This window comes from Onychomys torridus, chromosome 5 (assembly GCF_903995425.1).
Source record: "Onychomys torridus chromosome 5, mOncTor1.1, whole genome shotgun sequence".
Taxonomy (NCBI): domain Eukaryota; kingdom Metazoa; phylum Chordata; class Mammalia; order Rodentia; family Cricetidae; genus Onychomys; species Onychomys torridus.
The window spans coordinates 9027201-9040083 of NC_050447.1; the positions used below are offsets into that span (position 1 = coordinate 9027201).

The 12883-nt window shown below is 38.6% G+C and overlaps 1 protein-coding gene across 6 annotated transcripts in view; it reads left to right on the top strand.

Annotated features, from left to right (window-relative positions):
* Inpp4b (inositol polyphosphate-4-phosphatase type II B) overlaps positions 1-12883 on the top strand; it is a 739919-nt gene that overhangs the window by 606244 nt on the left and 120792 nt on the right. For all 6 annotated transcript variants that reach the window (XM_036187401.1, XM_036187404.1, XM_036187402.1 and 3 more), the window contains one exon: positions 2109-2286. In XM_036187401.1, the coding sequence (XP_036043294.1) occupies positions 2109-2286 (178 nt within the window). The remainder of the gene's footprint in view (positions 1-2108; positions 2287-12883) is intronic.

A 12883-nucleotide genomic window follows, 5' to 3' on the forward strand; every position in this document is an offset into this window, starting at 1 on the left:
TGTTTTATTTCTTAAGAACTGGTGGGTTGAATGTTGCAGCGTTCCTACCAGGAAATACAACCGGAGAGAAGAGGATGAGCCCTGCGTTGTCCAGGCTGCAGCGCACCTCCTAGCTCCCCAACTCTGTGAGCATTGCTATGGCTTCCTTTGCTCTCTCCTGATTAGTTCAAACATGCCAAAACAAAATGAAAACAAAATTATGGAAATTTAAATAATTTAGCTAGTAACTGTAAGGAAGATATTTCACAAATATTCAAAGCAGACTTTAATGTATTTTATCTGTCTATCTATTAATTATTTGTCTGTTTATCTGTCTATCTGTCTGTCTATCTGTCTATCTATCTATCTATCTATCTATCTATCTATCTATCTATCTATCTATCTTTGAGACAGGGTTTCTCTGTGTAGTTTTGGTGCCTGTCCTGGATCAGGCTGGTCTCAAACTCACAGAGATCTACCTGGTTCTGCCTCCGGAATTAAAGGCGAGCACTACCACCACCTGGCTTAATGTATTTATAAACAGAGTTAGGCTCTTGGGTATAAAAGGATGTGGAAAGATTGCACCAAGCTTGTGAATGCCCCAACTCTGCCTGCTTCTCCCTCTCCTCCTCCTGCTTCTCCCTCTCCTCCTCCTGCTTCTCCCCCTCCTCCTCCTGCTTCTCCCTCTCCTCCTCCTGCTTCTCCCTCTCCTCCTGCTTCTCCCTCTCTGCCTCCTGCTTCTCCCTCTCTGCCTCCTCCTTCTCCCTCTCCTCCTGCTTCTCCCTCTCCTCCTTCTCCCTCTCCTCCTACTTCTTCCTCTCCTCCTCTTGCTTTTCCCTCTCCTCCTGCTTCTCCCTCTCCTCCTTCTCCCTCTCCTCTTCCTGCTTCTCCTCCTCCTGCTTCTCCCTCTCCTCCTTCTCCCTCTCCTCCTCCTGCTTCTCCTCCTCCTGCTTCTCCCTCTCCTCCTGCTTCTCCCTTTCCTCCTGCTTCTCCTTCTCCTCCTCCTGCTTCTCCCTCTCCTCCTTCTCCCTCTCCTCCTCCTGCTTCTCCTCCTCCTGCTTCTCCCTCTCCTCCTGCTTCTCCCTCTCCTCCTATTTCTCCCTTTCCTCCTCCTGCTTCTCCTTCTCCTCCTCCTGCTTCTCCCTCTCCTCCTGCTTCTCCCTCTCTGCCTTCTCCCTCTCCTCCTGCTTCTCCCTCTCCTCCTGCTTCTCCTTCTCCTCCTGCTTCTCCCTCTCCTCCTTCTTCCCCTCCTCCTACTTCTCCCCCTCCTCCTCCTGCTTCTCCATCTCCTCCTCCTGCTTCTCCCTCTCCTTCTGCTTCTCCCTTTCTTTTGCCTTTCCTTTGTCTTTCTTTCCTTGCTGCCCATCCTGGGACTCAAACACTGCTCTGTGCTCCAGGCTCCTTTGCTCCAGGGAAGCCTTCCTCTCACCAGGTCCCCAGCAGTTCTTACATACTGATTATGAAAGTCAAAGGCTACTAATTAATAACCAGTCTTCAGTTTGTTAAGCTACATTTAAGAACAAATGTGGAGATGAAATAATATAATGGAGCTTTAGATTTGGTTTTTTCTCTTTAAAATAAAATGGGCTATTTGGCCACTTGGAGTTGATTTTCTTTTCTCTCCACTTCTGAGTTCATGGTGTTCGTTACTGCCTTGTGCTTGTCAATGTCACAGAGAAAACTATAGGCAGTGTATCAAATGCTTCCTTCCTACCAAGCATTGTCTTTATCTCTAAATTTAACCATTTCATAGATTTGCTCTTTTCCAACTAAGGACTAAAAACCTCCCAAAGCTGCCTAGTGAGCTGCAAGCCAGGATTTATACCGTGATTGAGTTGATTATACAGGTTGAGTGTCTACTATTTCGCCTGGTGTTGTTTAGTGATTTGTTATGTATGTTAGCAGTCATTTTATAGTAATTCTGAACATATGTAATCATATAAAATCTTTCCTCTGGTTGATCGAGGGCTGGTTTTACATGATCTAGCCTTAAATTTACATAAACTCTCAGGACATGGTAAACCTGCCTTATGTCTGTTCTTATTTATGAAGTAAGAGTAATAAATTTAGTTTGTTAAGAGCTGTGGAGGCTCTCTGTGCCTTCCATAACTCTGTCCTTGTTGTTGCAGCACTGGCTACCAGTTTATCTACTATTCACCAGAAAACACAGCTAAGGCCAAGGAAGTCCTCAGCAACATCAATCAGCTGCAGCCTCTCATAGCAACCCATGCCGACCTGCTGCTAAACTCTGCCAGCCAGCACTCCGCAGACAGCTTGAAGAGTTCTTTAAAGCTGCTCTCAGAAAAAGTAAGATCCAAACCTTCACTCTAGTGGGCAAAATGAAATCCCCCAGTCCCATAAGTGTTCCTTCTGCCTATATCACCTTTCATGGCATCTGGAAATGTAAAAGAGACTGGGTTAAAAGAAGCTTCAAAGCATCACCACAGGATCAAATGAATTGGCTGCATTCTCTTTGTGGGCTTCATATGCATTATTTCTTTCTCTGGTAGGAAATGAAACCTGTTATTGCCTGGTATATAGTTCCTCTTTTATTGCTACTTTTATTCCTTCTTTTGGTTTATGGTTTGAGTAAGTGAATTGAATTAGTTTTTGAAAATTATTTTCCTCTGATAATCACATAATTTTATGCATATGTAGTTGTGCATTACAATGGGAAGATTATTTGATTGGAAGCAGAGCCTTAATGTAGATCCCATTAGTGGCAAGGGACAATCCCTCCATCTCCCTTTGTCTTCTGCAGCATTATCAAACAGGAAAAGATTATCAATACTACAAAAAATATGATAGAAGCCAAGCTGTGGTTTTTCCAAGATTGACTTTATCCATATCTACAGTAATTAAAAGTGGTCAGGCCTGGGGCATATGTATAGTAGCAAACTCTATAGATAGAACTGAGGTGAAAATGGGCCAATCAGAGCAAGATCTTAAATAAGAAACGAAGTGTCCCAGAGTTTAATACTACTGAGATCTGTCACCTATGTGTCCACACTTTTTGTATCCTGTTAAAAGACATTTCTAATAAATACACAGTGAAGAACCTGACCAAAGAAAACACTTCTAATAATTCTAGAATAAATCAACATTGGGGTTCTTTGCCTTTCTGAAGACAGCATTTGTAGAGCCTGGATATCATGCATTTCTGTGATTTTTATTCATCTATGTCCACTGCTACTAAGAATGCTGTACTTGAAATTTTACATTAAATTATAAAATTCTATGAACATTTTACTTCTAGGAGAAAACTAAAATCCACATTAATTGAAAAAATAGTCGATTTTTGTTCAAAAAGATCAAATGACTTTTCTAATAAATTTAAAAAGAAAAAGAACTCGACACAATCTCTCTCATTTCAACCCAGTGGCTTTCCATGCTACAACCGATTTGTCTACCTTACAAAGGAGAGAACTGCTTGCCAGATTTTACCAGTACCTGCTTTGTGTCAAGGAAGGAAGGGACTCCAGTCCTTGTGCTATTTTATTTAATCTTCACAGTTGTTGGATGAGTATTTCCTTTGTTTCACAGAGGAAAGGTCTATAAAAACCTGATAAAGTAAAAAAACCATCAAGTAGTAAAGTCTGAGTCATTCCTAGTAATCAAATCAAGCCCAGATAAATTTATGTAAAGTGAGTGTTTTACATATTTTAAATGATGCTTTTAAATTGTTTTTTACTTGGAAAACTCCTTTAGGACTGGGTGGGTAGGGAGAAAACCCCAAAGGTGATTATGTACAGTGAAATAATGTAATCTCACTTTGATTCATCTCTCTTGGGGTGGGTGGGTGGAGGAGAGGAAGTTTTTCTGAGTTCACCTAAGCAGAAAGTTTTAGGAAGTAGTGCATCTGCAGAGTGGTATTTATGTTCTTCCTGTGCACTGGGCAGGGGTGTGTCATTTCACAGATGATGTGCAGCTCACTACAGGGATGGGCGGAGTATTATCGCCTCCTTTAATCCACAATTGCTCCAAATTTTTCTCAGGTTTTCTGTTGAATAGACAGGCTTTATCCACTGATAAATCTCTCCACCCTAGAAACTAACAGGATATTTTTAAAGTTAAGTTTGTAAGCCACACATCCTTTTAAGAATTCATGTCTGGAATTTCAAAGAGTTTTGAAAGTTAACAGTTCCACATGGTCTTTGAAAGATGGATTCAGGCTTAGTCCCTGAGTTGAGCATGAATGACAGTTGTTTTAGAGATATCATAAATCTCAGTGTAATCCAATATTATGCTGGCATACTTTATGTTCCAGAATTTCTTACAATTTTGTGGATTAGAGAATAAAAGTTACCTCATTGGTAGTACCCTCTTCCCTTTTGGGGCAGGGTTTCTCTGTGTAGCCCTGGCTGACCTGTAGCTCACTCTGTAGACCAGGCTGGCCTCAAACTCAGAAACCCTCCTGCCTCTCCTGAGTGCTGGGATTAAAGGCATGTGCCACCACGCTCTGAGATAGTATTCACTTTTATAATAAATTTAGTGTTATTTAAGGCATAAACATAATCTTAGAGTTCAAAGGTCACTAGGATGAAGCAAATTAGCTTTTTTTTTTTTTTTTTTTTTTTTTTTTTTTTTTGTAATTTCATAGCTCTTATTTTTTGTTGCCTGTGAGGTAAGGACAGCTAAAATCTATCCATTTTCCACAAATCCAATAGAGGACAACTTTGTATTTGCTCCTCATGTGTGTTTGGTCTCAAGATCTGATCATCCTACCTATATGCAATTTTGTAGCATCTGCTTGACATGTCACTGTTTCATTGATTCTAAACTAATACATTGGGGGATAATATTTCTTAATATTTCTGCCCTAGAAATTCATGCTACATTACATAGGAAACATTAGCATCTGCCTGTGCTCATGCTTGCCTGTGTCCTCAGCACTGAGTATCTGCACATAGTAGAGGAGAGCTCTGTAAAGTAAACTCAGTTGTCTGAGGCAAGCTAAGGACAGTGCACACTGATGCTAAAAGAAGTCTTTGAGTCTAGAGCTGAGGTAGTGTTTCTGTTCTTAGGCAAGCATTGGCACCCAGAGATCATAGCGATAGGCACTATCCATGTCCATAACTCAAGCTATAGCAAGAGGGGATCTCAACTGAATGCATAGCATATTCAGATAGAGGAGTTGATATTTGTTGATTCAAAAGCAGTTCATGCCATCTCTGCTGCTACTGAAAACCATGCTGTGGGAATGTGTCCTCTTCTAAGTACAAGACCAAACAATTCATAAAAGCATGTGTGTGTGTGTGTGTGTGTGTGTGTGTGTGTGTGTGTGTGTGTGATATTTCTGAATTCATACTATTTTCTTGTCCCTGTGCCCAAACCAAGGGGCACAGAGTAGAATATGAATAAGAAAACCTTTGTTCTCTACAAGAGATTCCAGACCATTGATGGTAATGGTTGTATTAGTAATGATGATGACAGGGAAGAGTGATGTTTGCCTCAGGATCAATGGAAGACTTCTCTACAGTGAGATTCCCAACTTTAACAACTGTGTGAGGTAGCTATTATCATTTCCAATATTTGCTATTGATAATCCCATCAAGTTGTTAGTTTTCTCATTATAAACTAGGGCAATGAAATGTTAAACAATGTTAGCACCCATAAAAGTTGTATCTGTAGCTGAAGCTTCTTTGAGCTCATACCACTGTATAATATCTTTGAATATATGCATAATCTAGTGGACTAAGGATGTGTCCATGTGTGATGGAGAGAATAAAGGAAATTTTATAATAATGAATAATTACTGTGTATTTTTGTCCTACGCTACACAAAGTCAGTTAAATTGCATTATGATTTAAAATTTCTTATAGCTCTGTTTGTGGTATGGGGGATTAGACCTAGGGTCTCACACATGCCAGTCAAACAAACTGAGCTAAATCTCTAGCCCTTGTCTTAGTATATCTTCTGATGGGCAGTTGTTCTTTGTAATAACTTATTAGTATATATTTATTAGTATTTATGAACTTACTAGTTCATAAAAATATTGAAGATATGGTTTAATCACATACTAATCTAACATACAGAAAACTCTGAATTTAGCTAAATAATTTTTTAAAAGGTAAAATTTCACATGAAAGTCAGAATTTTCACAAATGATATGAATGGCCAATATCAGAATAAGTTAAAATTGTAGTTTTCTTTTCCTTAAAATACAGATAAGATCTTTGACAAGAAAATTATTTAATGTAAATAAATTCCAACTAAAAAGTAAGGAAAATATAGATAGTATATAGATAACCCATTGATCAGAATATTAATGACATTGGCTTTCAAATGTCCATCTCTCCCTCCACTCCATAAAAAGTCATTTTTGTTCTCCTCAGCAAAAAGCACCATTGAGCACTTAATAGTGCATGGTACTATACTTGATGCTATAAGAGAAAGTCTATATAGATGTGGCTGTTAACTTTTACAACCTCAGATTTGTATCTGGAATGTTTAAGAAACTATAATGCCAACCTTAGAGGCTAAACTCACAGTGTACAGAAGGAATCTAGTACTAGCATCTCTTCAGCCATAGAGAACTATACACCCTATTATGTTCAAAAGAAGATGGAAAGTGTTTCATTCTGAAAATCAAGATCTCCTTTACTTTCTTTCTATAACAGCAGCCTGGTCTTTCAGAAGTTAAAGTGATGTATTGAAGAGAACACTGTGTTGATACTTTGGTCCTAAGAGGGAGTTTCTCACTCCTAAGTCACTTCAACCATCCCAAGGTCTGTCTCCTCCCCAAATTGAAAGGAAGAAGGGAAGGGGAAGGGGGCAGTTGTTGATGGCTGGTAAAAGCATATGTGGAGGGCAAAACAGAACTCCAGAATTACTTCCTTAAATTCAGTTGAAACTTCAGGGTTTGAATTTACTTTCTGCTTTCCACAGTCCCTGTCAAATTGTAAATATTAATTACTGACATGTTATACAGTGAAGAATTGTGTTTATTGGTAAACTGGAGTAAAGAAAACAATATCAAAGATGATATTAAGGATTTGACTTGCATATGAAGTGCCTGGTGTCAGAAGACATTGCATGTGATGTAGATACGTAGATACTCCTCCTCAAGAGGGACACTGGGCAAATGGGCTCCAGGCTTTCAAAAGTAGAGCATGAGGCGTGATCCTTGTGCATGCCCAGCTTACTTCCTAAGGCTGTAGTACAGGAAAGAGGATCTGAACTGTATTTCTCAAAGAAAAGACAGGAAGGAGACTTTGGGAATTCTGAGTTAGCTCAATTCACACAGGCCAGTTTAAGGAAGATGGGACTTAACATAGAACTCTGAAGCTCAGTAAGTGAGCGTGTTTAAGATTTGTCTGACCTATGGGTGCTTATGAATAAACTATGCTTGTCCAGGGAGAGAAACACCAGACATTAGCCAATAGAATTTTTCTGTTCTCAAACAGTGCTATGAACATTTTATATTCACACAACAAAGGGAAAAGACTTACTCAGTGTTTTCTGAGTAGAGTCCTCAGAAAATCTGGATCTGATAGTACAGCTAAAAGAAAACTAAATTATTGGTTTGTGGTTAATCCATATGAATAAGACTTTAAAACAAGGCTTGAGAGGGTCTCATTTATTTCAAGTAAGCTAACATTGACTCAGAACAACACAGTCTTTAAAAGAATACAATAAAAATCCAGAAACTGATAATATAAAATCAAACTATATGCCAATACAAAAACAAACACCAAGTTTGTATTGAAAGTTGCTGGAGAGATGATTCAGTGGTTAGGAGCTCTAATTGCTTTTGCAGAGGACCTGGCTTTGGTTTCCAGCACCCACATGGTAGCTCACAGCTATCTATAGCTTCTTCTAGGGCACCTCATGCCCACTTCTGGCTCCACAAGCAAATGATACACAGATAACTTTATTAAAATAACATTCTTTGTCTATATAAATAAATAATGTTTACTAATTCTTTGATGTTATAAGATGTATTTTGACCATATTCAGTCCCCCAAATAAAAATATTGAACAGATAGATTAATGATGAAAATACTATTTACTGTACATTATTGTAAATATGAGAAACAGGATTTTAAAAGTATAATGACAAAAATATAAATGTTTCATGTTTGAGAAGACATTATTAAGGAAGTAAAAGGTGGGGTCTGGAGAGGTGGCTCAGCAGCTGAGCAAACCAGCTACTCTACCAGAGGACCGTGGTTCGGTGTTCAACACCTGCATCTGGCTGCATGCCATGTCCTCAAACTCCAGATTCAGGCTATCTGACGCCCTCTTGGGCCTCAATGAAACTGCACTCGTGTGCACAAATCCACACCAGACAGACCGACAGACAGACAGATAGACAGACACATGTATGTAATAAAAAGTAAAGAAGAGGTGAAAGCAAAAAGGTCAGATGGCACCAAAGATTAAGACACCTGTGGCCAGGCCTGGTAATTCTAAGTTCGAGCTCGGGACTCAAATGGTAATAGGAAAGATAAATACTGCACATTGTCTTCTTAACACAGACTGTCAGAGACCAGCTGCCACAACTCACTCAGGGAAATAAAAGGAATGCCTCAGAGTAGCTAGGGGTAGGAAGCTTCTTTATCTGAGGGTAATTAGGAACAAGTTTTAATCTATGACTAATGAAATAAAGAAAAACACATGCTTTCTGATGATAACTTTCTCTTTTACTTCATCTTAAGAATGGTCTCTGACTCTTTCTGTCTCCACACTGCTGCATATCTCCATATCTTCACATGCATACACTTTTCACATGGCTACACGTCTATCCTTTACATACATTTCTCTTCCTCATCCCTTTTCTATACAGCTTCATCTGTCTTGCCTCCACACAGTACAAATCTCCACCCAGCCACCACTGAATATCTCATCTACATAGCTCTCTCTCTCCAGAGTTCCTGGGCACAACTCCTCTATGTAGCAGCAGCTCTTTCCCACAGCTCGCTCTCACAGTCACTCACATGCATACTTCTTCTAGAAGATTCACTCACTCTTTCCATTCCCTCCTTCACACTTCTCTCATGCTTCTTCTTCTTCGTCTCTCACTCAGCGGGCACACACACACACACACACACACACACACACACACACACACACACACATTCTGCAGCAGCTCTCACATAGCTAGCTCTATGCAGCCATCTCTCTTCACACTAACACTGTTGCCTCACAGTCAAACTCTGGACCATTATGTTACATTTTCAGGGCGCTACCCATTCTCAAAACACAAGATAAGTCGCAGACTTTCTCTTAGGCTAGCAATGTCCCATTGACCCATGCACATAGCTCTTAAGTTGGTGAGGGGTCCCAGACAGTAAACAACTGGCTGAACCTTGAGCAGTCAGAGTACATGCAGAAAGGGAGCTACTGCAAGGACTATGTCTTGATGTAAACAGCCTGGCCTTGATTTAGCAATAAACAACACCTGGGAGTTAGTTTTGTGTATTTTCTGTAGAGGCAGCTTAGTCTGTTTTGGGCTAATTCTAAGGTCTTTGCAAAATGTGTAAAAGGCTGTCTTTGAAACTGAGAACACTATTACTTTCCTGTGTCAGTAAAGAAGAGTATTCTGGTAATATTTTTGTTCATCAGAGTTATAAAGCTTAAACAGAAATCCACAGCTAAATGTGTGCTCAGAGATGTAAAACACACTACCAAAGGGCTGTAGAAAGCACCCTACAGCTCTTCCTATAGGGAGGTATAATGGTGAGATGTGAGAAAGTCACAGGCAGAAAAAAATTTCCATAGCCAGGAACTCCATGGCTTTGCCAGGTGAAGCTCCCTGTCAGGGAGTATCTGTCTGGTGGGTCAACTTGTCAAACACTAGTTGACACATCCTATATACTCCCATGGCCCTCATCATCCTCTGACCTCCAAAAGTTCCCATGGTGCAAGTGTTCACACACATGTATATGTACATACATACTTACATACATACACATATACACACAAATACACAACAAATAAGTAAATAAATAAGTACTTAATTAAAAACAACAACAACAACAAAAAACTAGAAAAGTCAAGTCATGAACCTGGCAAAAATATATGGAAAATATATGTCTCATAAAGATCCTGTACCAGAATATATAAAGTGCTCGTGCAACTTAGTAAGACCGGCAACCAAATTAAAATGGAAAAAGGTTAAAAAGGCACTCCACCACAAAATATATGTGAGTGATAAGTAAGTGCATGCAGAGTTTCTCAGCAGAGCAATGCAGATGAGATTCCACTAACCACATATTGAAATAGGAAATTCAAATGAGATTCCACTAACCACCTATTGAATTAAGAAATTCAAATAAGATTCCACTAGCCACCTATTGAAACAGTTAGCAAGATGTGGAACATGTAGATGAAGAAATGGAGAAGTAAAATCCTCCTTCACATAGCTCTGATATCTAGGCACCTAACTGCTATGTAGTTCTTTGTCCAGTGGTTTATTCTTTGGGCTGGGGGGATGGCTCCATAGGGAAAGGGCTTGTGCAAGTGTGAAGATCTACCTTTGTGTTCCCAGAAGTCATGTAAAGCAGGGTACAGAGACACAGAAATAGAATTCTAGTATCCTATAGTGAGGTAGAAAGTGGACCAGAGGATCTCCTGAAGTTCACAGACCTGACATCCTGGTGAACACAGTGAAAACAACAGAGAGAACCAATCTTAGACCAAGTAGAAGGCAGCTGAGACTCCCACTTGTCTTCTGATGTCTGCACATGTGCCCTGCTGTGCCCGGGCCATCCCTATAGCAATAGAGAGGCAGAGTGGGAATGTATATTTGCCTTTCTGGTCAATATTGGGCATCACATTATTTCAGTCATGTTTCTGGGAGACCTTGCTAAACATACAAATTCTGATCCATTATTCAGAGCTAAGACTCTGTAGTTTACATTTTAATATTTGTGGCTTTTAACTAACATCCTGGGGGAAAAAAGAGAGAAAGCATTGAAAAGTAAATCATCCCATAAAGGTTCTGTGGCAAGTTGTTTACAGGATTGCAGAAAGGAGATTTACTGTGGGTGTAAAGACAGGGTCTAAATCTTAGACCATTACTGGGAGGGTTTAGCTAGAAGAAACTGGTCAGCAATCCCACATAAAGAAGTGAAGGAAAAATACTCCAGGAATTTTCATTGTGGTTTGCTAAAAGCAGTGATGTCATCAGGTGAAATATCTTAGAACACAACTGAACAGAAACAAAGCAAGAACGAAATCCCACTTTGAGTTCAGATTGACACTGAACTCTTCCTACAAAGACCTTAAGTTGCTGAAGATTGTTCAGAATGTGCATGGAGACAGGTTTCAGAGACCTGAGTATAATGATGTCAATTGAGACTATGAGGGAATGTTGTATCACCAAGAGAGGGGGAAAATGCTTTTGAGAAAGTGATTTAATGTTCCCAGTTTCCCTTTCAGTGCCGAGAATGACCAGGGAATAAAGAGGCACAAAATGAAAACTTACATCAAATTCAGTCAAAAAAGAGGATTGTAAATAGAAGAAAGAAGTTTGCACTTTATTGTGAACTAAGACTTTCACAGGCTGAACGTTCTATTTTGTATAAACTGAAAAATGGTTTATTCAAGGTCAAATACATGATACATAAATGCCTGGGGTGTCTGTAACTTCCTGGCTGCTCAGTATAATTTCCCTTAAGGGATTTTGAAAAATATCAGTATAACAATGGTGGAATATAAAAGTATTTTCTTTTTGAAATAAATAAAGCATATCAAATATAAAAAATAAATGGAGATTTTCTTACTGTATAAATGACTATTAAAATAACTGTTACCTATTTATGCTACCAGTTACTTCTATATGACATGTGAAATTACTAGATTGCAACTGTAATTCATTGCCTTGAATTTATTTTCAATTTTAGAATGACATTCTAAAAAGAATAGATTTTACTGATTGTTGCATTCTCTAATGAAAAAGAGTAGTCTTAAATGAACAACATATCCTAACCACTCTCCTGTCATTAATATTCAGAAGCCTAGGACATTTTCTTCAGGAATTCCCAAGAGAAGTAATTTTTAGTAGTTTTAAGCTTTAAGATAATTTTGTGTTTTGCCTTGAAGAATAGTTGTATGGAAATAAAAATTTCAAAACATGCCATAAGGGTAAAATATTTCACTTTTTAAGATAGCATTTTCTTTCATTTTTAAAAATTCTGAAACACATGAAATAGATCATTCTCAGGTTCAGAGTTTATTATTTCATAATTAAATCAACATTTTAAATGAGTTATTTGACCTACCCTTATGACAACAATGAGACAGCTTTGTTGTTTTCACTTAATGTAAGCTGAGTCAAAAAGGAAGAGTGTTTCCCCAAGAGTCAATAACTTACTCAGAAACAAGACCATAACATCTCATGAGTTTTACTTCCCCAGTCTTACTTACGTTGTCCAGTTGCAAGAATAGCAGTATGCAAATAGACTGGAATGAAGTGACTTATAATTTCCTGGACCTACCATTTTGATCATAAATCATCTACCCTCTACTCATCTTATTTAATGAGTAATGCTTATCAAGAACACTAAGGCATTATCCCCAGTCACATAGATCTTGCAAATGGAATATTTAGATATTTTTTGATCAGATGTGACTCTTGCATGTTTCAAAAGATCCACAGAACTTCCAATGATCCAGATGAAGTTTTTCATAGAAACAGAAAGTAAAAGCTGAGCTCTTATGGTTTTTGTATAAAATATTATTATTTTGTATTTAGCTCTCTAAAAGAAGTCCTGGTTGTAAAAAGAGTCTGCAAGACACTATTGCATTATCTTCCAAATGAGGTTTAAATAAATGAGTGAAGATTCTATGTGTACATGTTTGGGGAAAAAAAGTGATCCCAAGTACAGTAGAAGATTCTAGTTAGTGTGAATAGCCATGCCTCTATGTAGTTAGTTATTATGTAATTATTGCAGAAAAG